General features: G+C 35.2%; 1 protein-coding gene across 5 annotated transcripts; it reads left to right on the top strand.

Annotated features, from left to right (window-relative positions):
• Positions 1 to 30: 30 nt before the first annotated feature.
• RBM39 (RNA binding motif protein 39) lies at positions 31 to 26,455 on the top strand. 5 transcript variants are annotated; one of them, XM_043885052.1, is made up of 17 exons: positions 31 to 366; positions 979 to 1,042; positions 2,787 to 2,836; positions 7,190 to 7,384; positions 9,909 to 9,974; positions 10,071 to 10,124; positions 12,315 to 12,432; positions 12,758 to 12,910; positions 14,731 to 14,868; positions 16,637 to 16,702; positions 17,575 to 17,779; positions 18,312 to 18,389; positions 22,075 to 22,107; positions 24,286 to 24,367; positions 24,798 to 24,903; positions 25,331 to 25,409; positions 25,499 to 26,455. In XM_043885052.1, the coding sequence occupies exons 2-17, from the start codon at positions 992 to 994 to the stop codon at positions 25,597 to 25,599; spliced, it is 1,575 nt and encodes a 524-aa protein (XP_043740987.1). In that variant the 5' UTR covers positions 31 to 366; positions 979 to 991; the 3' UTR covers positions 25,600 to 26,455. The 5 variants fall into 5 exon arrangements, with proteins under 5 accessions (XP_043740987.1, XP_043740986.1, XP_043740990.1 ...); XM_043885051.1 differs by having other exon boundaries at positions 22,057 to 22,107; XM_043885056.1 differs by lacking the exon at positions 31 to 366 and adding an exon at positions 1,269 to 1,341 and having other exon boundaries at positions 22,057 to 22,107.
• Positions 26,456 to 27,860: the final 1,405 nt, after the last annotated feature.

Below are 27,860 nucleotides of genomic sequence, written 5' to 3'. Positions count from 1 at the left end.
AGAGCTGCTTCTCGCGAGAGCCCGTGCTGAGGACTCTGTGAGGCCCCGTGTGTTTGTGTGTGTGTATGTGTGTTGGTGAATGTGAGTACGGGGAAGCTGCGGCCGCCATTTCAGAGAGCTTGCCGACACTGTCGCAGGGGTGGATCCTGAGCTGCCGAAGCCGCCGTCCTGAACTCCCGCGCGGGCTCCTCTAATCCCATTGTCTCTTTTAGATTCGCTTGGGCCTGTCCGCCCTCTGAGCCTGAAATTCGGGCTGGGTGGTACCGCGGCCTGGGCCTAGCGGCTTAACAGTAGCAACAGCGGCGGCAGCCACAGCCCCCCTCTTTTCGAATACGAGCACCGCAGGGACCCGGAAAGCCCGCACAGGTGAGGAGGCATCGCGGACCCGCGTATTTTCAGGGCTTTTTTGAGGTTTGGTTCTTTTCTGGGTTGAGGAGGCACTCCTTAGGCGATTTTAAGCGACCGGATTGGGGGCGGGGGTGGGGGGGGGAGGTTTTCTAGAAATCGTCTTTTCGACGACCGCACCCTTTTCCGGTCGAATATTTTTCAGGGTTTTCGGGTGGCGTGGGCTCTAGAGAGGTTTCGGGCAGATGGCGACCTGTCCCTTCGAGGCCCGGGCCGACCGCGACCTCCCAACATGGCGCCAGCCGAACGCTGCCATGGCACACAACCCCTCCCAGCCGAGGGAGTTTCCCTTTGCCCCTAAAATGGCAGCGCGGGTTTTTGCGCGAAAACGGCGCTGTGGCTCGAAATTCTCGGGTTCTGTTTTTTGAGGAGCTGTAGGCTTTTTAAAAAAAGAGTACTTAATTTGTCTAGCATTGGGGACATTTTAGATTTAATCCAAGCCTACTAAAGTGGTCCCGCTTTAGTCATTCTGTGGGACCTCTCTGAAGTTTTTGAATATGTCCGGTAAAAAGGAAATTTAGTACAATTTAAAATTGTTTACTCACCTAATTTTCATTCTCGCTTTTTACCTAGTCGTTTAGAGAAAATGGCAGACGATATTGATATTGAAGCAATGCTTGAGGCTCCTTACAAGAAGGTGAGAAAAAACAAGTCGGTGAGGTTTATCTATTTCTTAATTTAGCATTATTCACGAAACTACTGCTGAAATGTAAACTAACCTCCCCGGAGCCCTCTTGATTTACCTTATCAGAGATGCATTACGTGTAACTTACAAAAGTAAATATATGCTATTGATGTAATAATATTGTGCAGTAGTTTCACTTCAGCGTGATGAATAAATGCCCATCTATCTCTCTTTGTAGACTTGCCTAACGATATCTCACCTCTACTCCCATGAATTCACCTTTGATTCCAGTGTGAACTGTCAATCATAAGGTAGTAATTGAGTGACTTATCGCTGTACCGTGGTCCCCTAGGTAAAATGACTCAACTAAGAATTACCAGCTCCAGTTTGGTATAGCAAAAAGGTGAATGTAGTGGTTTGGGAAAACAGCAGGGGTCCAAGAATAACAAAGCATAACCAGTCTGTGGCAAGCAAATCTTTAAATAAGACAAGTCTTACAAGAAGAAATGGGTGAGATTTAAAATTTATCCTATACATAAGACTGGTGATAGTAAATATTAAAACAGGCAGGTGATGATCTGCTGCTCAGTTAAAAATTACTAAAATTCTTGGATCCCTGAACAGAAAAAATTTCTTAAAGCAAAAGAGGCAATATCACAACTTAGAGTCACTTGATGACTGTTTAGCTGTTCTCCATATTGTTTTATTTTTAATTCGTCCCTGCCATAATATTTCACACTAAAAACTACAAAGGAGTTATTTTGGCTAATAACGTAGATCCATTTCAGTATCACAGTAAAAGTAAAGTGTCTTTTCATTCTTTCACCACCAGTTGGTGGTGAAAATAACAGTATGCATGCGTTATCACTGATGTCACAAACTGTAAGCTTTGTAAGTTAGCACTTATACTCCTATAGCTGATGTGATCAAACTTGAAAATAAACATTTCGCTAAACCTTTTAAAAATAATACATCTGTTTTGGAGTGTATAGCTCGACCATGTGGTACCAATTTGGATGAATTCTTTAAAGCTTTGAATAGTGTACTTAGTTTGTAATACTTAGACTCTTGAAGCTCTACTTTCTATTTTAATGTTAAGATTCTGTCTTAGTTTAACATGGATGTAATTCCATGTAAACAGGTATGGAAGTAGGACTGGTGGATTATTAATTGACTTTCTTGGGTTCTTGGGAGTCAACATTACTAAAGCAGTGTGAATCCCTGTTTGCTTCAGGGCGAGATGTGTGACAGAGGTGGCATCAAGCTCTTACAGTCCCAACCCTCCAACGGAAATGGGCGAAGATCTCAGGAATGGCATCGGTCACAGGAAATCGATAGTGGCTGGCTGCTAGCATGGCCACTTGGGGCTTAGGCAGAAATAGAGCCATGGTACTGATCAAAGGGGCCATAGCACATGGAATAAAACTGAAAACAGGACTTCATTCATGTTTTATAGAAATTCTATTTAACCACTTCAACACTGTAAATCTGGATAACTTAATATCTAACTATATAAGAAAATTTACCATGTTAATATGCATTTTTACTTTTGTATCTTGATGACTTAATTTGTAAGCAACAAAGTGGTTAAACATACATCCATCTAAATTTTTTTATAGCCTTCCATGTTAAACTATAAATAAGTAATTAGTTTTAAAATTGTTTTGTATTTTCTTATTCCTATTCCCTTTACCCTTTGACAACTTGAAATGTTACCACTTCGTCCTCATGATGTTCTTCTATCAACCCTGCTTAGGATGAGAACAAGTTGAGCAGTGCTAACGGCCATGAAGAACGTAGCAAAAAGTAAGTTTCAAGAAGGGACCTGGGTTGGGGGGTAGGTGCTGTACATGATTGAGACTTTAAGTTGTACCCCTATGGTTAAAGCATCACACCTAGTTTCTCTCCTGAAGCTTTTCTTTGCCTGTTTTAGAAAAGTGGGTTCTTTTGGGAAGATACACTATTTGAGGATGTAAAACTATGGACTCTCCTTAGATTGCAGGAATGGGTGTCATTGGACACCTTCCCCTCCAAGTCCATCCATGACAATCTGGATGAGTTCTTATATTCAAGCTTGTCTAAAATTTGTTAACTTTGGCTTAATATTTATTACTTAATGTCATCAATAAAGCTGTTATGTCCACTGAAGATGGGTTAGAAAGAAGGTGATAACTGTGGGAAATGTGTTTTGCCCTAAATTACTGAAGAAGTCAGAGCTGTGAATTATTCATGCTCCTTGATGCTTTAAGATTCTTTTTGTAATAATGTTACAGCATACTTCAGTATTTCTTAATGTTCTTACATGGCTTTCATTGTCTTAAGCTTTTTAAACTCTGATAGAGTTAATAGAATGGAATTCCAGAAAATTATGCATGTTACTTGTGCAAATAACTAACCGTTAATAGGAACTCAGTGACAGATGAGTACAGAATACAGTATGAAAGAAGTCTAAATAATAGTATAAACCAAATGCACTTTATAAGATTTGATCCTGTTGAGTTTTCTTTAGCTCTAAAGTAAATGATAGCATCGCATGTTCTATATCATAAGCATTAAGATGTTTTATTAGCTTTTGTGATGTCATATTCAAATGTTTTGTTACATTCATGACCTCATAATACATTACAAAAAATGATGGTAATGAGAGTCAGTCACTTGATTTCTTTTTGGCTCTTCCAAGAGCTCAAAGTGTTTCATAATATACTACCTCAATATCTCACAAGAAGTTTGTAAGGTAGGTTAATAAAATTTCATGAAATAGTTGAGATTGTCTAGACTGGATTGTTCAGGCTTTGCTGCACCAGTATTCTTACCCCCTAGAGTATTGTAGGAATTGATCAAAATGGTAAAATTTGTAGGATATTTCCTATATTTTTTCTGCATGGTTGGGAGTCTGTTATCGCTCTTCACTAATCACTTTAATGGGTATTGAGTTGGGTTTAGTTTTGAATTGTTATAGTTTGAGGCAGTCAGCCAACCAATCATTGCATGGTTTAGTGTCCTTTGATTTTATACCTTTTACCAAAGTATGTTTCCTAATTAACAGTTCTGGTTTGCAATTTTGCAATTAAAAGGTAGGAAGGGGTATCCATATAAATTGAAATTATCCAGTCTCTAGATACCATGCCTAGTGGACCAATAAAGATCTCATCTGTAATGAAGACATTGGTAGTGCACATGCTTTCTTTGTTGTACCATTCTTCAGATGTCTTGCTACTAATACCGTCTTTACTTGTTACCTTCCTGGAACTAAAGACTACCAAACTTTTACAAGGCAATTGAGCATCAAGCTCTCAATGACTGGTGCTTAGTGGCTTTTATATAAAGTGTGAAGTCTTAAAAGACTAAACAGAAGAATGGACAATTTCTTTAATTGGCCATAGGAGTCTTTGTTTAAGGGAAGAATATTCACAAAACTTCCAACTGTCATCTGGTTTCTTTTTGAATGTACAAATTTCTGTCAGACTTCTCATGCTCAGTTGAAGCTGACTCCCTTGTTTTGCCTAAAGGGAATTAATCTTTCAAATGAATTTGAAAGTTATGTAGGAGAAAATTTTTGTTATAAATTATAAAACAGAATGACCTGTGCATTAGTCTTTAGTATGAATGAATTAAGTCTCTTAATCAGAGGAAGGTGCCACATTGCCAAATTTTTCATTCTGAAACTTCATTGTTCTTTAAAAGCCATTAGGTATTGGGATGTAGTTTTAAGATAGTAAGAAAATGCACATTCTGAGAAATTGGAGAGTTGACTGACTAGTAAATGTTTTCTTTTAAAAAACAGTATAATTCTCAGTACATACACTCAACTGATTTCAGGTAATAAGCTTAACACAAATTGTTTATCTATTAGCCTTTCTGAAAAGCTATATCCCTGAACTTGGCAAGACCTCAAAGTATGCCTTTTTAAGTACCTGAGCTTGCCTTCGTGGGAGTATCATTAGTATAACCAGTTTTGCAAAGTCTCAACCAGCATCCATTCAGTTCTTCTGGAATTACTCAAAAAGGATTAAAAGAAAAATGACACAGTTGAAATATATTGGCTACTGTGGTGTGGATTATCTATAAATTTTGGAATAAATGACTTTTCTATTTTTTTTCTTATTTTCCAGAGTACTTTGCATTTAATATTTAGATCTTCTTACATGGAAGAGGTCAAATCCAGTTATAGCAAAACACCTTTACAGCAGAGACCATATAACCAAAAAGTCCAAAGGCCCAGCCCAGTGGACCATTTACTTCAATGATGTTCAGTACAAAATTCCACTGCCACTAAAGACTTTGGAAAGTCCCTTTTAAGTTGTAACAGGATTTGACTATTAGTGTGGATTTTGATAACCCTTCTTTAGTTAACTTAATAAATGTTCTTTGAAGCTTCTTCATTTTATTGTAGAGAAGTATTCTGCTTTCTTGCACCCTTAAATTTTTGTCTGGGCTTTCATAAAGAGGATTATATTTCTGAATGTCTTAGTATGTTGCTGTCTTTTTACCTGTCTGGGGTTGCCTTCAGATGTGCGTGGGGGCTCATTTATGAAAAGTCCTAGGAAGACCTTAAGTTGAAATTAGCTCTTCAACTTTTGAGTCCTTTTCCTTTGGCACAATAAATTTTGGGCCTAAAAAGAGGTAAATTGGAAGGTTGGCTGCCTCTCTGCAATGGGCCATCTGTGAGCAGAGCAAATCTTTGTCCTTTTTGTGAGGGATGGAGTGTTAACTTTGTCCCCTACTTGATAATATTTAGGATTTTTGATAGCTATCTCACAGAATTCTTCAGTCTAAGAGATAGTTTCAGGTTTTTAGGCAACAAAGTTGGAATGTTATCTGTTGCCCTTCTGGGCATTGCTTTGATAACGTCTGTAAAAGTAATGAGTGTAGCCTAATTTTCTGTCATGTGCTACCTAGCATATACATTTCTGACAGTCAGGTGGATTATCTTGAAATTTTAGACAAAGTTTCTGCCTCCTTGGAAAGCTCTACATCTCCTTGTGATTGGAGTGTGGGTTTCAAGATTCCAGAAGGTGGGTGTCTTCATTTTCTATTTTCAATGCACTCTAAGATGACCTGCTTTACAGGTTCTCTGAGGCAGACTTCAGTTGCTCGTTGTGCTAAGCTTGCTTTGCTAAGGACTAAACAGTTAAATTTCCAAATGATGTAGTTGTCACCATGTTTAATCTTTTTGCCACTACAAAATGACCTTTAAGTGGATAAGTTTAATTTGAAATGTCTTTCAATTTATATTGGAATATCTGAAGGCACCTCTAAAATTTAGGTGATGACAGAGGTATGAAATAGATGGGTGGTATGCTGTGAGGAATACAGAAATGAACAGGAAGAGATAATGCTGACTGGCTTTTTTACCTTTCAGAGTTTGAAAATTTATAAAGATTTATAAAGGTGTTGATTCTTACTGATTGTATCCCACAGGCTTGTATAAACTGGCATAAAAATGGCATGCTCCAGTATCTGGTGTATTCACTGTAACCTTAAATTATTTGAAATGTTCACGTTAAAGTCCAGGAGTGAAAAAAATAAAGTCCAGGAGTGTCAGAGTGCATTTTACTGTGTTAGTTTGTCATTTATCGTTATATGTAACAATTTTGCCCATGAACTCCAAAATAGTGATGCTTGTATGGCCCCTTTGAAAGTATAAAATACTCATATGTGCAAATTGGGTCAAAATAGGCTTTACTTGAGAAATCAGTGGGTTAATGACAATTTTTATGGTTGATCCAGCACTAATACTTGATGAAAAAGTATTCTGTTGTTAACTTTGACTTCATATTTTGTGGATTACAGTAATACTTGGTTGGCCAGTTACGTGATTGGACTTTCTGTTTAAAAGTTCAGATTTTGATCTATACCTACCAGCAAGTCCTCTCCTTGTTAAAGCTATAGCTGACTCTCAAGAAATATCATCATAGTATCTTTCTCTCTCTCAAATGATTCATTAGCAGCTGACTGCTGATTTTCAGTAGTAGAAGGCAAAGGTGGGGTGTTGTTTACCTTACCTTGGAATTATTTTTCCATAAGTGATTATTATGTATCATTGTATGATAGTAAAAATAGCAAAATAATTTTACAAAAATGTTTCTGACCGTAAAGGGAAATATATTTTGGCAGATTCTTAAATCAGCAAGATGACAGTGACTTTTTTCTTCTCAGGAGGAAAAAAAGCAAGAGCAGAAGTCGTAGTCATGAACGAAAAAGAAGCAAAAGTAAGGAACGGAAGCGAAGTAGAGATAGAGAAAGGAAAAAGAGCAAAAGCCGTGAAAGGAAGCGAAGTAGAAGCAAAGAAAGGAGACGGAGCCGTTCAAGAAGTCGAGATCGCAGATTCAGAGGCCGCTACAGAAGTCCTTAGTATGTAACTATAATTATGATGATACTGGTTTGAGAGATTTCTCTGGGTATCCAGATAGCAATGTAACCAGAGTGATTTGAATTGTGGAATTTTATTTTTCACTATTATATAAGGATTTTGGCATCAAAAAATCCAGTAGAAAATACAGTGTGTGGACAGATAATACTGGTTTTACTAGGCATACAGAACATTTTCTGTTACTGCCATCTAAAAAGTACTTTAACTGTGTGCCATTCCAAACTAGATTAAAGCACTAAAGTGCTTTTAAAAAAAGATTGGATATTGTAGCTCCAAATATGTGAAAGCATAAAGTCTGTGAGTTATTAACAGTATTCTTTACTGAACATAAGTTATTTAAAAATTTAAAACTCAGTTGGATTCAAATTATAAATATATATATAATTAGTCACATACGTAATTAGTTAACAATCTTGTCTGGCTGTTTTCAGCTGAAATGACACACTAATTGTGAATTTTGTGTATGCTTTTTTATATTATTGGGGGGGGTGCTCATCACACATCTTAAAGGTATTTTAATAGCAAGAATGCAGTAAAAGTGCTCTTGAAGGTTAAAGCACTGTGGAAATTTGGATGTGGTTATTTGAACCAGTTGGAAATAACTATGAGTTATTTTTAAAAAGCTAAACTGTACAAATGACTTTGGAAAGAGCCTTACAACTCTTAAGCAGGGATTGAATCTAACAGTCCCTAGTGCCTTATGATGTTCTTTCTTATTAATAAATATATTGTTGTAAGCAATGGACTATTAAAATTAAGTTTTAATTGAATTTGATTGAATTCAAAGAGAGATTGAATTCAAAGAGAGTCTGGGATCAGAGCCTTGGCTTTTTCACTTGATTAAGAAGGATTCTTAAGCTTTAGTTTTCTCATCTTTTAAGAAGGAGGTGTAACTACTGATACAAGCTTTGAATGAGAAGAGGATTAAATTAAAGCACCCACAATACTTAGTGCTATTGATGAAATGTTTTGGTATTACTTGAAGCAGATAAAGTTAGTAACACTTAGAGTTCTGATTCTAGTTTTTCAATGAAAGGATTCCATTCCTTGTTCTCCAAGGTCCTCTTAGCTGATTATTTTACAAACTTTGTAACAGTTTAAAAAGGACCACAATGTTTAATTTTAAGTGCTCTTTTGGGAAAATACTTTGATTTTGTCCAGTTTATCAAAATTTACTTGATTCTTTTTTACTAGAATGAACTTAATATTGGGGAAGATTACTTTAATAATTCTGAATACTGTTATTTCTCATCAATGATGGATACTAAAAGTCAGCCTGTGATTCTGGTCTGACTTAAAATTGACTTGGTTCTTACGTTTGGTTTCAGGTGATCTTTAACTACCAAGGCAGTAATTGGAACTTTTACAATTAAAGGGGAAAGAAATAAAATAGCTTATAGACTTATCCAATAAATGTATATTCTTAATTGTCACTTTTAGTGTGATTTGCAAAGGACCTGTTTAGTACAGTTTTATTTAGGCCTTGTTGGGTGTAATAGGTACATGTAGAGTCCATGACAACAAATCTCAGTGTGAATTGAGGACCACTATATATTTTCATTTTGCTACCCATCTGGTAAAGGATAGCAGGATGAGCACTAAGAGACATCTGACCTGACCTTTTAAGTTAGTTTGGTCTTTCAAAATAAAAGGGCCATAAAATACTGGGCTTTTTTAGAGTGTTGTAAATTACAGAGTAAAGCTTTGAAAACACACTTCTAATATAATCGAGTCCTGAAAAGAAATTTTCCTGAGGGGTTGATGAACTTCCTTCACATCTTTAGTACTGTTTTGTCCCCAAGAACTGAAGTGTATGACATGCTTAAATATGCTTATATGCAGTTTCGGAGACTTAACTGTTAAGTGGAAAAATTGGAATTGAATGTAAAGAATAAGTCCCCTATTTTTAAAAAGAATCTTCTCAAGGGAATTCCCTGACAGTCCAGTAGTTAGGACTGTGCACTTTCACTGCCTATGGCCTGGGTTCAATCCCTGGACGGGGAACTATGATCCCACAAACCATGCAGCATGGCCATAAAAAGTTACTCAAAACATATGAATATTGTATATGTATGTATATATAAACATGTATATTCCTGAGGAGGGATCTGCAGAGATGCACACCAAGTTGTTAATTATACTTATTCCTGGTGTGAGGGAAGTTCAGGATAATTTTCACTACATGTGCTTCCCCCAACCCCCAAACCTCAGGAGTGTACTCATAAATATGTAATCAAAGAAAACGAGACTGAAAATTTAAGCATTTTCAGAATATTAAAAATTTTGAGGCTGTAACCTTTGGTCTTGGCACCTCTCAGTGGTCCAGGATGGATAACTGTAAGAACAGTTTGCCTGGGATAGAGTTGAAAGTCTTTTATTTCCTCTTCATAATTGAGGTGGAAAACAAACAGCCTAAACAATGTTAAACTTGCTGGAGAGCGCATGAACGCGATCTTAGCAAGACCCTAACCCTGTAACTAGTGTAATTTTGTGTTTCCTTTTTAGCTCCGGACCAAAATTTAACAGTGCCATCCGAGGAAAGATTGGGTTGCCTCATAGCATCAAATTAAGGTTTTTAAACATACTTCTGAATTGTTTAAATTGTTTTTCAAGGAACTAATGTGGTGTACTTGTTTGGGTAACTTTTGAAATTTCTTAACTTTGCAGCAGACGACGTTCTCGAAGCAAAAGTCCATTCAGAAAAGACAAGAGCCCTGTGAGGTAATCATTGTCTCCATTTCTTTTGCAATGTTAGCTTTTGTAAAGTTTTTACAATTTATGCTACTGCAAAATTTAATGACATTCACTAACTTGGATTATATTAAATCTTTATTCCGTTTGCAGTCCTATTGTTATTAATGTGAATTGCAAAGTTTTCAGTAACTTGTATCCAAGAAGAATGGAGCAAAAATGGCCACTTTAATTGTAGATATTCTATGTGCTTTTATTGCTCTTTATAGTAACTAAAAAAAATTTAATGGTAGCTATTGGAAACTTCAGACTATATTTACCTTCAGAAATAATGAGTTTTTGAAATAACTTCCTGTGGGAAAATAGTGAAAATAGTCAGGAGTTTTATCATTTGGCTCCCTTAGTTGAGAGAAGTGTTTAATCTCCAAACTCTTAACTGAATTGACTTGTGCTTTTTACTCTTCTTGGCTGTTTCTGGGAGGTATTTTTCTCTTAAATGAATATAAGACTGACCTAATCCAATCTACAATTTTGGTTCAAGGAACATTTTGTTGCATGATAGCATTGTTTTTTACTTCTGGTTTCCCTTAAAGGGTGTCTTTTAACTAAGTATCTTGTTATTTGGCATATTCTAATTCTAGGATTTAAGTGACAGCCTTAATGATTTTAAAGGGTTTCTGTAACAAATACTGAGTTTTTACTCTTTTATTACTTAGTTTTCTATTCTGAGAAGGCTCATTTTTAGTTCTCCTTCTTTGGATCTAGTTGGCTTTGTATCTCTGTTCTATAGTAATAGGTTTAAAATAACTGTGGATTTCCCAAGGGATGTACCTGAGGTTTGTAGGTGGAGTGTTTCAAAAATACTTCCTGAGAATGTCAGAACATGGTTAAGAAAGAGCGTATTTATGCTTACATTTTTTAAGGATTAAAACCTTAATCATAGTGAAATTTTATAATAGATAATTTTAGTAGTGGACATTGTTCTTTTTCTTTGACTTTCATGATGTTAAGTTTCATCTACAGTGTTCTTTTACTTTTCTCACTTATTGGGCATTTAAGTTTGCTCAGTAAATTTAGAAGTGTAAACATTTGTAAACATGAGTAAATTAAATCCCACTGTTACTTGTCTCCATACCTCCTCCTTTTTACTTTTGATTTTGCTCGTTGTTAGTGTCTCTATGCTATAAGAAGTATCAAGTATTTTTTTCAGGTATTGAATTTGTAGTCTTAGACCAATCTAATTCTAGTAAACAGTTACCCCACTATTCTTTATGACTATCTGAATTTATGAAATAAAGTTCTTAAGAGTCCAAATCAGTTCAGTTCAGCCGCTCAGCTGTGTTCAACTCTTTTTTTTGCGACCCCATGGACTGCAGCACACCAGGCTTCCCTGTACATCAGCAACTGGTGGAGCTTGCTCAAACTCATGTCCATCGAGTCGCTGGTGCCATCCAACCATCTCATCCTCTGTCATCCCCTTCTCCCGCCTTCAGTCTCTCCCAGAATCAGGGTCTTTTCCAGTGAATCAGTTGTTTGCATCAGGTGGCCAAAGTGTTGGAGCTTCAGTGTCAGTCCTTCTAATGAATATTCAGGACTGATTTCCATTAGGATTGAATCTTTGATCTTGTAGTCCAAGGGACTTTCAAGAGTCTTCTCCAACACTACAGTTCAAAAGCATCGATTCTTTTTTTTTTTTTCAAAAGCATCGATTCTTAAGCGCACAGCTTTCTTTATAGTCCAACTCACAAAGAGTCAAAATAGTTTCAGTCATTTGTGGTTTACTTTCAAGTTATTGTTTGTGATTATGAAACTGAGTTTTACTCTGGTTTCTTTTTGGGAAAACATCCTTTCTGCTAGTTTGGACCAGTTCAACATTTGTGTCTAGTCAGGGGTTATTACTTGTGAACGTCAAACTCTTGGGCTTCTGATTAGCCGTTTATTATCCTGGAGAGAATAACATTTGTAAGATTGAGAAACCAGTGGACTTTGGTCCTGATAATGTAAGATAATATCAGAAGAAACATTAGAAACTCATTATGTTGAAGGCATTTGGGTCATATTGAATTATTTTATGAGCATTTTATATATATCATAGTGAAAATGGGCTTGGGAGTAGTGACAGACTGGTTTCAGGAAAGTTTATCCTGTTTACTAAAAATATGTATTAAATGTTACTTTGAAAGAAGTTATGAAGTTAATTCTATACTCTACTCCTGTTAGGGAACCTATTGATAATCTCACTCCTGAGGAAAGAGATGCAAGGACTGTTTTCTGCATGCAGCTGGCAGCAAGAATTCGGCCAAGGGATTTGGAAGAGTTTTTCTCTACAGTTGGAAAGGTAATCTAAGCTTACCTGTGGAGCTAATTTAAGTAGAAGTTTAATAATTTAATAAGTTTAAGCCGCAGTTTAATAATTGTCAGTGTGACAAATGAGAAAAAAATCTAAACCAAATTATTTGGTGGAATTTAGTTAGGGAATTTATTTTTATTTTTGGAAATTGATGTATTTTGATAAATGAATTGAGCCTACAAATTTGCCTATTTTAAGAAATCTTCATTGCTTGTTTCATAATATTGTTTATGTGCCTCTTTTGAAATGATTATACTTATTGTGAATGGTTGCATAAACAGAACCCTGTGTTAAGTGTATGTTTTCTTTTTAGGTTCGTGATGTGAGGATGATTTCTGACAGAAATTCAAGACGTTCCAAAGGAATTGCTTATGTGGAGTTTGTTGATGTTAGCTCAGTGCCTCTAGCAATAGGATTAACTGGTCAGCGGGTTTTAGGAGTGCCGATCATAGTACAAGCATCACAGGTAACTTCCTAGTTAAGAATTTGAGCATTGATAGTGCTAGAAACCTGCTGTTGCTTAGTGTTGTAGTGCCTTGAGCCTTACAAAATCACCTCTTACTGCCTTGAGTTAGATGTTCTTAGGACAGCTTTTAAAAACCAAAAAAACCTGATTCCTTTGATATATTTGTATTCTCAAAATTCTCTTCTGTCTTAGTATAAGTTGGAAATACTTGTTTCATGCTGAAGAATTGAATTTGTTTTAGAATTTTATTGATTTGTGATGACTTACTTGGGGATAGAAGCATCTAAGAACATGTTTTCCCCTTTCTTTCAAATGGAATGTTTTTCACATTTTTTAATATATTTTCACAATTTTTATGAAAATGTCTTTTAAGATAACCCAAATTTAATTTCTCTTTGCTGATTTTTCACGATAATTGACTTGCGTTTGGAAAAATGAAATTAGGGTTAATATTGTAGTTCATTTAGATCTGGAAAAACCAGAATACATCACTACTGAGTATCTAATATGAAAATATTTTTAGGATTTATCATCAGTACTTATTTATACTAGAAAGACAAGTTACTTTCTGTGACTACCAGATAACTTAGCTTTTTAAAATGGAGAATATAGATCTTAAAGATCTTTTTTTGGCCTCATTGCATGGTTTGTGGAATCTGTGTTCCTCAGCCCTGGATTGAACCTGGGCCCTGGCGATGAAAACACCCAAATCCTAACTACTGGACCGCCAGGGAATTCCCAAGGATTTAAAGAATATTTTCTGAGCAATATGAGGTAACGGTATAGTTGCAATATGAGATAACAGTATAGTTATTCTCATTTCTTTTCAGACCCCTGAAATAAGTACTTCACATAACTTCTGAGCAATCTGGTTGCTCATCAAAAGCTTTTAATATTTTATGGTTAGGCACAGGATTTAACCAACTCTGAAGGGAAATTTCGGTTTTCACTGTTAACAAACTCAAAATTTGGTCAAATTACTACCATCTATCTAATGTTTTAGGAGTATGTAACATTGTTGAGTACCCTTTGATTATAGGTAAACAGTAGGAGCCCAGGACTTCCCTGGTGGCTCAGATGGTAAATAATTGTTAAGGTGCAGGCTGTGGGTATCATTGTTCAATTCATTTCATGTGACAGAGGACAAACCTTATAATAGTGTGTACTTTGTCCTGGCAAAGGGCTGAGAAGAATCAAGTTTATAAATGAGATTTTGAATGCATTTAATTTTAACCTCCTACGGTGCCCCAATTTGTTAAAGGAGTTTGTGTTGGAATGTAAATTGAGAACCGTTTCATTTGAGGAGGACTTGATAGGAGAAAAATGACTGCTGAACCTGAATGGTTTACTTAGTTTGATTTATATTGCATAAGTTCTTTAAGATGGGTAGCCAGTTGGTATACTGTATATTAACAGTGATCTTGAGAACACATTTTAGTGAATGAGTAAGTTTAGTTCTAGGAAGTAATCTTAAACATTTCTACATTTAGTACATCTGATACCAGGATGCTGCTTTATCAGTTTTGTATATGCTCTTAAATCTAAAAATTTTTTTTTACTGAAAAATACAGTAAAATCTAAAATTTTAATTTAAAAATTTGGCTTTGGAACCATTTTAGGTGTACCATTCAGTGTCAGTACTGACAAGCATATGAGGTGGAATCATACAGTATTTGTCCTTTTATGTATGACTTAACACTTAGCATAATTTGGTATCATTTGTCATTAAGCAAACCTAAGATGTGAGTGGGATTTACTGTGTTCAAAATGGTACTTATTCACTGTAAATTGATGGGCATTTTGTCTTATCTAACTTGTAGGCAGAGAAAAACAGAGCTGCAGCAATGGCAAACAATCTACAAAAGGGAAGTGCTGGACCTATGAGGCTTTATGTGGGCTCGTTACACTTTAACATCACTGAAGATATGCTTCGAGGGATTTTTGAGCCATTTGGAAGGGTAAGTCTCAAGTTTTTCAGTGGATCCTAAATAGGTTCTTGAAACAAATGTAGCTGCATAATTTATCTGCTTTGTGATGTTTCTAAGATATTAATGTTAAGATGGGAGGGAGTGGTTCTATTAGAATTTTTTTTAAAGTCAACCTGAATGATAAAATGTACTGTACATTGGAACAAGAGATTTTTTTCCCCGCCTTGGTTTATTTTGGGATACTTTTCTTGCTGAAAATTTAGGAGTGTGTAATTGCAGCATAGCACTATATAAGCTTCAGCTGTACAGTGCAATAATTTGACTTACATCATAAAATTAGTACTGTAATAGGTGCAGTGAACATCTATCATCTCATCCAGATAACAACATTAAAGAAATAGATAACATTTTTTCTTTTGTGATGAGAACTCTTAAGTCTTAACTTACTCTAAGCTTTACTCTTGAGCCTTAGTTTATGACATACAACTGTGTAAATAATCAGACATTGCATTTCTGGATCAGTAGGCTGTGGTGTGGTGGTGGTGGTGGATTAGTCGCTAAGTCGCGTCTGCCTCTTTGCGACCCCATAGACTGTAGCCTACCAGGCTCTTCTCTGTGCGTGGAATTTCCCAGACAGAAATACTGGAGTGGGTTGCCATTTCCTTCTCCAGGGGCTCCTCGCAACCCAGGAGTTGAACCCACCTCTCCTATTTGGCAGGCGGATTCTTTACCACTGAACTACCTGCTCTGTATTAAACTTTTTGTGTGGTCATGAATAAAAATCTCGGTTCCTGCTGTACTTTATCTGCTACTTAATCTTTATTGCTTTTGGATATACATTTCATTGTTCTCTTTTGCTATCCCACTCAACTCCTTTGTTAAATTGTTTTGAAAAAAAAATAGTGAAAATGTTAAGTCACTCAGTTGTGTCTTAACTCTTCGCAACTCCATGGACTGTAGCCTGCCAGGCTACTCTGGCCATGGGATTCTCCAGGCAAGAATACTGGAGTACGGGTAGCCATTCCCTTCTCCAGGAGATCTTCCTGACCCAGGTGGAGCCCTGGTCTCCTGCGTTGCAGGCACATTTTTTGCCACCTGAGACCAGGTAAAGCCTAAACTGGGAAATTCTAAATTATTTTAAGTGTTAATAATGAGAACGTTTGGCTGTTGATTTTTGTGGGTAGTTTCTAGTTATTGGAAATTATGCATAAGTCATAATTACATCAATCATTACAAAATAATATGTTCTTGAAACAACAGATACATAAAGAAATACATGGATGCTGTATTTTAATTTTTCATGCTTCTGTGTGGCTTGCTTTGTTGTAATATTGTGATGTAACTACAATTCCTTCCTTTGTAATAACACAGTTCCCTCATTTAAGGTGAATAGTCACTGCTTTGTAGCAGATTCACAGAGTTGTACAAACTATCAACCACATCCAGTTGTTATTTTTAATTACTCCAACATTTTGGGCAGTTTATGTCTGGCATAATTGCATATTAATGTTTGGTGTGTTTTAGCATAATGTGAAGGAAACATGTTGATTTGGTTTTTTAACATATTCTACAAATAATTTCAGATTGTGTTTTTTCTTGCAAAAGATTAAACTTACATGTTAAGTTTAAGGCCTGCTTGTATGTTCCCAGGCCTTTAGAAAGAAGTTATTCTGGGCATGAGGGATTTTTAAATGTTTTCAATTTCTTTCAGGGAGAGACATTTTAAAATTGTACTTGAAGAAATTTTTTGCCCCTCCTTTTCACTTGCATAAATAATAATCGTGGTTTTCATTTTTAGATTGAAAGTATCCAGCTCATGATGGATAGTGAAACAGGTCGATCCAAGGGATATGGATTTATTACGGTAAGCAGTTAACCATGATTAATATAATGAGTTGAACTTTTTTTTTCAATCTGTGTAGCATAGTGTAAAACTTGAGTAGTTATTCATAGTGGGGAAGGGATAAAGTTAATATTTTCAAGTGGTTTAAATTAGTTTGCTGTTAGTGGCCAATTTTTAGTAGCTGTGAAAATATCCTCCCAAATGCAAAACTTCCAAGTACTTTGCTATCTTCTTCTTTATGGACAATTTGTTTAGCCAGCTCCTCATGTAATTGAAGGCAATCACTTCTTAAGTTTAACTCGTGTGACCCAAGATGTTAGTTGCATTAAAGTCTTTTGGAATACATTTTTACTTTTTATTATGGACATAATATGGTTTGACATACCATGACCAGGATTGCCTTAAGTAGCTGACCATGGAAACCCAGTCCTTGATAGGGTATGAAGTGACAGCTGGAATAATTGTGAATGGAGGTACCCTTTTAAAAGTAAACTCTTACTTTTAGCTTAGTTCATGATGCAATCCAATTACATGATAACAATATTTCAAATTATCGTTTATCCCTAGAAAGTACTGGAAACACATTTTTAAACACTTGTCACCATTGCCACCTTTATAGACAAAATTTTAAAAGAGGTCCCAAGTTTTGTCAAGAAATTACAATTGGATCTTATGTCCAAATTCAAGTAAAATTTAAACCTATTCTGTACTGAGCAGTGTTCCATTGATTGCTTTAGTTTACATTTAGGTTACATTGATTACATTATGTAAAGCTTGCGCTTGTTACTCTTATCCTTCCAGATGTAGTTATTGAATATACTAGCGTTAATAAGTTGAGGTTTCTTTGCCTTGCATATAAGTAATTACCTTTTATCCCCATCTCAATTATATAGTTTTCTGATTCAGAATGTGCCAAGAAAGCTTTGGAACAACTTAATGGATTTGAGCTAGCGGGAAGGCCCATGAAAGTTGGTCATGTTACTGAACGTACTGATGCTTCCAGTGCTAGCTCATTTTTGGACAGTGATGAACTGGAAAGGACTGGAATTGACTTGGGAACAACTGGTCGTCTCCAGTTAATGGCAAGACTTGCAGAGGGTGAGTTTATCCTACTGTTGTGAATATGGTAATGAGAAACATAACTCTGCAAACAACTGGAAAAGCGTGGAAAATGATATTTTCTTATTTTGAGGTTGACTGTTTTCCTTGAGCAGCACACATGGTTTCATAGGCAAAATCCTTTGCCTTTAAGTTTTAGTGGAATCTACTTTATGATGGTGCTTTTTGAATGCCACAGCACATGTTACAGGATTCCTTTTGTTTTCTATAATAATTAATATCCTCATACTTTAGTTGCAGCGTTTACTCTATGTCTTCCTTGTACAGTTGGCTTTCTGTATCTGTAGGTTCAGTATCCTTTGAGTACGGAGGGCAAACTGTACCACACCTCTTCATATATGGGACTTCAGCCTTTGTGGAGTTTGACAACCAAGGGGATCCTGGAAACATTCTTACCCACCTGGCTACCAAAGGGCCACTGTAATTCTTAAAAATTGACTTTGGTATTAAGCAATCAAAAAATTTTCCCACTCTTAACAAAGCAGGGACATTAAGACCTATTCTTTTACAGGTACAGGTTTGCAGATCCCGCCAGCAGCACAGCAAGCTTTGCAAATGAGTGGCTCTTTGGCATTTGGTGCTGTGGCAGGTAGGAATTGAATCTTTTCTATTTGAAATCATTGTTTTTTTCACCTAATTCGAAAATTTTCCAAATTTTTGCATTTAAAAGGACTTACTGAGAATTCAATTCATCAAGTACTTTTTTAACTTACAAATTTCAGGAGTTAATGTACTGAAATGGTGATATAGGACAGACTTAGCTACTGATCATAATAAACTGTCAGGGTATTATTGAACCCTGCATACCAGTTTCTTTAGTTGAAAGTGATGTAAATTGTTAAATGTTTAAATGTATCACTTTTATTGAAGACCAGAAAGCTCCTATTGTTTCAAAGGAAAAATCTTTTGTAATGTTTGAGATTAGAAAGTTTTATTTTAAAGTCCTTTAAATGAAGCTTTGAGTGCAGAGAAAACTGCTTTTCTAATTAGAACATAACTACAATTGACCCTTGAACAACACAGGTTTGAACTTCAAGGGTTATTTAGACATGTGCCTTTATTTTCAATAGCAAATACTACTGCACCATATGGTTTGTGGTCATTAAATCCACAATTTTGGAAGGTCCAAGGATATGGAGAGCCAAATAAAAGTCACATATGTATCTTAAGTTACTCAGATGGTTGGTGTCCCTAATTCCTTAAATTTGAAGGCCAACTGTATTTTGAGATTTTGACTTACAGAATGAAGTTCCTGGAGAGGTGAGGGGAAGGAAGAGGGAGTTGCATTGATAGTTTGTTACAGTTATATAACAATGGGCTTAGTTTATGAACACTTTGTTTTTTCTCTTTTTGTGGCTCAGTTACTTGAAATTACCCAAATCTATTAGCTAAGATAGCATTAAATTTCAATCTTAGAAGATTTGTTTGCAGAATATATGAGAGTAAACCACTGTATTTTGGACTTGAGATGACAAACACTAATTTAAGAAAGTATGGTGATTTTCAGTTATATATTGGTCCCATGATCTTATAAAGCTATAAAGTGAGACTCTGTCAATATGTAAAATATATAGGATTGTGGTACCACATCTGAATATAGGAAAAGTTCATGTGGTTGCTTCATGATTTCCTTTTCAACTGAGAACCCATTAATTAAAGGAGACAATCATTTCTGCTTCTATATTATTTATTGTGGGCGCTTCTGTGTTTTCCTTTTTCTAGTTGAATATTTGAGAGCTTGTTTTTTTCTTTAGCATCTCATGGTTCCTTTCAAACTGACTTAAATTTTGAAATCTGATAGGTAAAGTTCTTTAAACAACCATGCTAGTGTATCCATATAAGAAAAATTGCAACTATTAAGCATTTCTGTAATTACGAGTCATTTGGTGACTCCACGTTTTCCTATATTGTTTTGTTTTGACTTTTTGAACAAGTATTAGTCATTTCATTTCTTTACTGTGAACACATAGTCCCTGAATGCCACCTAGTGTAACTGAAGATACTAAAGAAACCCATCACTGCAGAAATAACATCATAGTTTCTGGTTTTCAGAGTTACTGTTTTCTGAAAACGTGTGTCCTCCTATTGCTTCCCATTGTTAGGTCATTCTTTCAATAATTTAGCAAAATGCTTGATTATTTACCATATTTTGGTTTTTTGGTAGAGGCTGGTACTTTAGGGATTTAATACAAAGACACAATTAATTTTTAAACAATCTTACCTTATACCCTGGGTGCTGTGTCAAGTATATTGATTTGGTTTGTTAACAGTATTTTTGCCTAATTATAGATTTTCTGTGTTGTGGACATTGTTAGTTCCCTCAGTTTTTTGTCCTGGTGAATGAAGAATGATTACACTTGCCTGAGCACATTTATTGTGTAGTTTACATTAAGGCTGATAATGCTGAACATACGTGTGAGTTGCTTAAAATAGCCACGTAGTTACCTATTTGTTATATTTACACTCCCCCCCTCCCACTTTTTATTGTTAATTGATGTGCTATGCTTAGTTGCTCAGTCGTGTCCAACTGTTTGTGACCCCATGGACTGTATGTAGCCTGCCAGGCTCCTCTGTCCATGAGATTTTCCAGGCAAGAATATTGGAGTGGGTTGCCATGCCCTCCTCCAGGGGATCTTCCCAGTCTGGGGATTGAACCCAGGTCTCCCGCATTGCAGGTGGATTCTTTACTGGCTGAGCCACCAGGGAAGCCCATTGTTTATTGATAGATGATTCTGTTTTCTTAAAACTTCCCATAAATTGCTATTCTGAATTAGTAATCACATATTTGCATAACTGGGTATATTTCTCCTGTCAGTAAAATCTTACACATTCGGTATTAAAATGCTGAATGTTAATGTATTTGAGGGCCTTGGCCTCCTAAGTTCTTTAAAGCTGTTTTTTGAAACCAAGAGTGGCCCATCACTATATCAACATGTCTTTGTTCTGAAAGTTTAATAGCTGTTTTCTTAGATAAGTTCTTATTTTTATGAAACCCATGCTTTGTTTCCTAACTGATTCCAAATGACCTGAAGAATAATTTTTGAAATTTTTATTATATACACTTAATATAGCATGGATTTCTGATGCTTATACATTTTTTCCCATTTTAGGAAAAAAAACAAATTGTGTTAAAATTTAAAGTTTATTGACAATGTTCCTATGGTCATATCTTCAAGTTCCTTCAGTATACACCAGTTACATTTCTTCAACTCCCTGAGATGCCAATTTTGAGCACCTAGGACCCAGGTATTCTTACATCCGTGTATGACTTGGGCTGCTGATCCCTTTTCATTTTTGCCCATGTTTTATGATTTTCTATACTCAGCAAGAAACCCCAATAGTAATAAAGTATGCAATTGAATCACGTTATTGAAAATTAGGTAACTGAATCCAATTTCTTTGTTGTATTATTTTAAACTTAAAAAGATAGCTTTAGATACTATGACATTTTGTTTACTATTTATACTTCTGTTTTCATTTGAAATTAAGAAAGCTGCAGCTTTCTCCTCATTTGCCTTCTCATGTAGAATTTTAATGATTATATATGAGAAACTGTATTAGTAGAAATCACTACTCTGTTCATTTTTAAGAGAGACTAGATGCTTAAATTTTTCTAGTAATACATAGATTATAGTAAATCTAGCTAGATTTCATTCATGCCTCATTAAATTTCCAACATAGGCTAAGAAACCAGACCTAATAAAACTATCACTTTCTGGGCTGGACATGACCATTTAAAACTTAAAAGGACTTAAAAAATAGTATATACATATGGTTAGAGTAGTGTCACTACTTATTGACAGTGTTTGACATTTACTGTTGGCAGTATTCTTTTACTAGTAACTTCTAAAGGTAAAATGCTTACCAACACTGATAGAATAATAAAAAGTTGAATAACCCAAGTACTTGGAATTGAATTCTCAAGATCAGGGTTTTCATACATTTTCTGACCGGTGTGCTTCCCTTTCCCCATTTCCCATTATTCCCAAATGAATAGTAGTATAGTGGAATCCATTGAGATGTGAAAGAGTTACAGGACTAGGAAGAGAAAGGCATAAGTAAGTTACCTAGGATAGGAGGAAAAGAAAAAGGCCCCAAAGCCTTGTCAATGAGGAATGGGGAAGGAGGTTTGGCTGCCAGGTTTTACTATAAGTTCGTTTTGATAAACCCTGCTACCATAGTCCTCTTTTATTAATGCTCTCCTGACATTTACCCTGTTAGTTGAGGCTCTTCATTGTTCCTGCACTGAGCTGTAGAATTCTCTTTTGTTATAGATTTGCAAACAAGACTTTCCCAACAGACTGAAGGTGAGTTGAGTTTTTTATTTGTTTGTTTTTTAAGTGGATATAAATGTAGTATAAGACATAGTTGTGCGTGTATATATATCATTATTATTGTAGTTTGTCTTTTTGGCCCGATTTTGTCAGAATGACATACAGTGTCATTAACCATAAGCTATCTGATAATTTATACAAATAAGGCCTAATATGCATCATTATAGTTAACCTGAATAAAGATGGTAAATGTCCGTGCCTTTTTTTTTTTTTTTGACTGTAGTTTGCTTAGAGTTTTTTTCAGCTTTGTATGCTTATCTTTGTATTCTGATTATAAGCTTTATATAGATATCAGACAAAGAAACTTGTCATTTAAGTAGGCAAGGGAGTCTGAATTTATTAAGGTCAGGAAAAATTTAACTCCAGTGATTTGCATTAACAAATCACTGACAGGATGCAACTTCCTATTGACTCCCAATTTTGAATGTAATCTTTAGAATTATCTGGTATCATTTTAAAGAATGAGAGTTAATTTTGTTGCATCATTTGTTGTTATTCCATTACTATAAACAGTACCAAGCAATGAGAAGATTATCCAGAACTAAGTTGCATGCAGATTTCAGAGATTGAAACAGTTTATAAAATAATCTGTTTTTTTCTTGGTCTTAATTATCAAGTAAATTCTGCCATTTTATAGAGCATTCTGTTGCAGTAATTTGGTATCTTACAGGATATACTTTAAAGTCTATTGAGTAAATCTGTATGATAAAGGTCTGTCCTTATTACTTGACAGTCAGGAATTGAATGTGTATCTTTATTTTTTTGGCAAATGAGACAATTGTATTCAATCTTATTTTTTCCTAACAGATTTTTGAAAGTAAAACTGGTGGATTTTCCTTAGCTATATATTTCTATGCTGAATTCGTTGTGTTCTGCATTCATCTAGGCTGAGCTGGAATATTTGCATCATACATTTTCTAATATTTTTCAGTATTGATAGTCTATAATGACCTTGTAGTATTTTTTCCAAGCATACTACTTTGGTTTATAAGGTACACAGTGGGCTTCATTTTTTTTTTTTTTTTTAATTATAATACAGGCACACTTGCATCTTTAAATTTCTCCAGTAGAATATGACGTTAGTTATTTCAGCGTTTTTATTTTCATAGTTTTATGAAAGACTAATACTTGTTTATCAAAATAAACTATAAAGAAGCAAAAAAGCACTTGTTATTCTACCAGAAATCTTTTTTATGATGTATTCATGCACAGCCCTAATTTTTATTCAATGGAATATTTCTGATACTTTTCAGGTTATTGTTCATTTTAAGTACCATAATTTCTAATGTACTGTTTTATCCGTAGCTTTGTTTATTGTTGTTATGTATTGGAATGAAATTTGATCAAATATTATGATTACGGTGAGTTCTGTATCAGCTACTGGTAATGCTTTTTAAATCACATAAAAGCAATGGAGCAAATGTCGTGGAAAATGCTGTCGTTTCAAAATTAAAACCAATATTGGTTTAAATTTGCTCCTAAGTATCAGTTTTTAAATTTTCAACAGTGACTATTATAGATACATGTTACTCTTTTTACTGTTTCAAGTATTTTAAAAATTAGACTGTGAGACTTTGTTGTGGTAGGTTTTATAGTCCTAGGATATTAAATCTTTAATAATCTTTAAATACTTGGATGATTTTTATGTATATTATTTTTAAAACATCATCCTTTTTTATAATGGTTGTATATTTATAAGAAAATATGTGACTGTATGTTCATGGGCAGATAATCTAACAAGATTTTTATTTAGAGTCAGGATTTTAAAGATTGTGTTTTCATCACCCCCTGAGTATGAACTCTTAGTAATCCTACAAAATCAGTACTATTTCCTTGAACTGTATTGATATTTGTCTAACTGAATGAATATTCGCTACACTTGAGGTTTAATTTGCCTTATAGAGATAAATCTCCCAATTTATTCAAGATCAATTATCTCAAATACTAAGTTGCCTCTGCTTTCTGGCAACTAAAATAGAATATTGTTACATATGTTATTTGATAGCATTATCAAATATGGGGAATTAGTAAATGAACTGATGGCCCTATTTTCACTTGGGCCCAGTGGTTATATTTGTTTTTTATTCATAGGGATATACTCTGATGCATTTTCCATGAAACTAATTTCTGTTTTTTGGGTTTTTTTTTTAGCTTCAGCGTTAGCTGCAGCTGCCTCTGTTCAACCTCTGGCAACACAGTGTTTCCAACTCTCTAACATGTTTAATCCTCAAACGTAAGTAATTTACTTTGGTCGAGTTCAAAGGGTCTTAAATTATCTTTAATTTGTCTACGTTAATACTTAGGATGTTTCAACATATTTCATAGTTCAAGTATTGCTACAATTCTGACCATTTTACTGTTGTTATTTTTATGCACATTACTAATTATTTCCCTTGACTGTGTTAGTAAGGTTGGAATTCAGCTGAAAACTTTGCATTTTGTTTTCCATTTATACCTAGTAGTTTTTCTGTGAAGTTTCTATCAGTATTTATTTGTATTAACAGGATAGTGTTCCTAATCCTATGAAATGATGATAAGCTTGGTATAAGTATCTTTCGAAAGATGTTAGTTAACCATTTCAAAAGGCCCATGATTTTTAAAATAGATTATTGTATCATTTCATGAGTTTGAGTTCTTCTAATGGACTTAATACTTTGTTACAGAGAAGAAGAAGTTGGATGGGATACAGAGATTAAAGACGATGTGATTGAAGAATGTAACAAACATGGAGGAGTTATTCATATTTATGTTGACAAAAATTCAGCTCAGGTATTTTGACTGTTACTTTCTGTGTCTTAATTTTCAAACATACTTGGGTCATGGTTTTTCCTTAAAGAAGCTCACTAGTATCCTGATACTCACTCCACAATAAAAAGTTTTCAAATAGTTGAAGATTAGATCAGGTCATCACGTAATGTTGCTGGTTCGTATTCAAAGCTTGCCATGAAATCTGGTACCTGGCTTTCCTTCAGCTGCTTTCAAATCATAGAAGATATAACACGGCTAGTTTTGTGGATAATGAACTATTTTCAGTAAATTTCTAGGTACATATTAGCTAGTGGAGCAATTATATGGTTATCGAGCAGTTTTTGTACAGTCAATTTGAATAATCCTGTTGGTATCCATGTTGTATAGATCACAGCACGTTAAATTTTTTTTTTTTTTTTTACGGTAAATATTTTTTGTTGTATTTTAGGGCAATGTGTATGTGAAGTGCCCATCGATTGCTGCAGCCATTGCTGCTGTCAATGCGTTGCATGGCAGGTGGTTTGCGGGTGAGTTTGACCTTTTTTCTGAGTAATTTTTTTTTTTTTTTGACGGTCTGAGTGAAGATGCTAACCATCGTATCTGTTTCTTTCAACAGGTAAAATGATAACAGCAGCATATGTACCTCTTCCAACTTATCACAACCTCTTCCCTGACTCTATGACAGCAACACAACTACTGGTTCCAAGTAGACGATGAAGGAAAATATAGTCCTTTATGTACATAGCTTTTTTTCTTTCTTGAGAATTCATCTTGAGTTATCTTTTATTTAGATAAAAAATAAAGAGGCAAGGGTCTACTGTCATTTGTATACAATTCCTGTTACCTTGGAAAAATAAAAATGTTAACAGGAATGCAGTGTGCTCATTCTCCCTAACTAGCAAATCCCACTGTATACAAAGCTGTTCTCTTGTTCTGCCTTTTAAATGTACATGTAGAAAATTACATTAAGGATCTATAGGAATAGTTGTAGGGGAACAAATGTGCTTAACATAAAAAGGCAGACAGGGATGTAATATTTTTAATGTTTCAGAAGCCTAACTTTTTAACACAGCAGTTACATTTCACTAATGTTGATATTTGGTTAATGGTTTAGCAGAGGTTTCTGGAATACCTAGTTTATGGACATTAAGACAGCTAAACGGGCTGTTTAACATGTCATCTTGCATTCTGATCAATTGGCAAGAAAAGGTTTCAAAAGTACATTTCTGGATGGTATCTTTTCAATTAATGTATCTGTAAAAGTTTCTTTGTAAATATTATGTGTTCTGGTGTGTCTTAAGATTCCAAACAAAATGATCCCTGCATTTCCTCAAGATGTTTAGTGACAGTCTGGTAAGCAAAGCAGTCTGAGCAAGAAATAGGAAATGCAGAAATAGGTTTTGTCTGGTTGCATATAATCTTTGCTCTTTTTAAGCTCTGTGAGCTCTGAAATATATTTTTGGGTTACTTCAGTGTGTTTGACAAGACAGCTTGATATTTCTATCAAACAAATGACTTTCATATTGCAACAATCTTTGTAAGAACCACTCAAATAAAATTCTCTTAAAAAGGCCACAAGAAATCTTCATTTTTGAGACATTTTAAAGTCATAGAAACTTGGAAATTACAATAGACTATTAGTTTCTTTGACTTTTTTAGTTGATTCTTCAGAACTTAAGTGAAACTGTTGTCCTTGAGTTGACCCGCTACATTCCTCTGTATTAGTTTTGGTACACTTGTTATTTAGGATATTATATAAAAATTGAGGGGATTTATGATAGAAAGAAAACCCAAACAGGTTTGTCCAGGCCTCAAACCTGGGCATTTAAGTTTCTCCTGTGTTGCCTGGGCATCTTTGGCCAGGTGGGCTTCATTATTTAAAAGTAAATAATTGGGTAAATTCAAACTGGTTTCCCAAATTAACTGTAGTTTTGAGCTTTAATTTCACTTGGGCAGCAACCCTCCCCAATTAATACTCAGAATTCTGCTTCAAGTTTTTGTATCTAAATTGAATCTTTGAGTAGGGGATGCTACTCCTACTGATTACTCCTTCCAGTATGGATTTCCTCACCTGATTTCTAAACCCTTAAAATTGTTAGGGATGAAGGACAAGTATTAAAAAAATTTAGTCAGGTATCAAGATAATTGGTTTGACTTTGGAGGCATCACAGTTTTCTACCAACCCTTTTGAGGGATGTTTCTAATTTCAATTTAACCTGGAGAAAAAATTCAAGATTTACCTTTATTTTTTAACATGGAGCAGTTTTTGGGTGGCAGAGACTTATATGACAGCTTACTTTTTTCCCCCAAACTATCTCCCAGTATCTTTGTAATTGATTTTATACTTGAATCAAGTACTGGCAGGATTGCTTCTAGGGAACTGGGCCAGCAAAGGTAACTTCAGGTATTTATTTAATCAAAACAGTTAACTACCATATTTTATTGGGTTTTTAATTTCTGGTTTTTTTGGCTGTGCAGTGAGGCATCTTAGTTCTGGACCAGGGATTGAGCCTCTGCCCTGAGTACTGGGAGTGTGGAGTCTTAACCGGAGACACCCAGGGTAGTTCCACCATTTTCTTAATGAAAACACTTGAGGGGCAACTCAGAACAGTGTCAAGGAGTATGTTGCCTATACGGGTGAAGAGCACTTCTCATGATGGAGAAACTACCTTAAGCCAGTTAAAAGGAGGGAGAGTCAGCTTATAAGTTTACATCCTCATTGATGGCTGGTTAGAAAATCATCTGAGACCAGCTGTGAGCTGCGCGAGTTGCTTAAGTCGTGGCCGGCTGCAAACGCGGGCTTTTCTGTCCATGGGATTCTCCAGGCAAGAGTAGGGTAGTGAGTTGCCAGGCCCTCCTCCAAGGGGTCTTCCCAACCCAGGAACCCATCTCATGTCTCCTGCATCAGCAGGTGGATTCTTGACCACTAGTGCCATCTGAAGTTTTGAGGCTACAAAAGTGGTTTGAATTTGTTTTTT

This window comes from Cervus elaphus, chromosome 23 (assembly GCF_910594005.1).
Source record: "Cervus elaphus chromosome 23, mCerEla1.1, whole genome shotgun sequence".
Taxonomy (NCBI): Eukaryota; Metazoa; Chordata; class Mammalia; order Artiodactyla; family Cervidae; genus Cervus; species Cervus elaphus.
Note: the sequence above shows the minus strand (reverse complement) of the source record. Positions and strands in the feature narration are given on the sequence as shown.

Excerpts from the sequence above, each read along its gene's own strand:
- RBM39 (XM_043885051.1), top strand. The coding sequence starts at position 992 with ATGGCAGACGATATTGATATTGAAGCAATGCTTGAGGCTCCTTACAAG. Across the intron at positions 1,043-2,786 it reads TTGAGGCTCCTTACAAGAAG|GATGAGAACAAGTTGAGCAG; the intron begins GTGAGAAAAAAC and ends AACCCTGCTTAG. Across the intron at positions 16,703-17,574 it reads AGGGATATGGATTTATTACG|TTTTCTGATTCAGAATGTGC; the intron begins GTAAGCAGTTAA and ends TCAATTATATAG.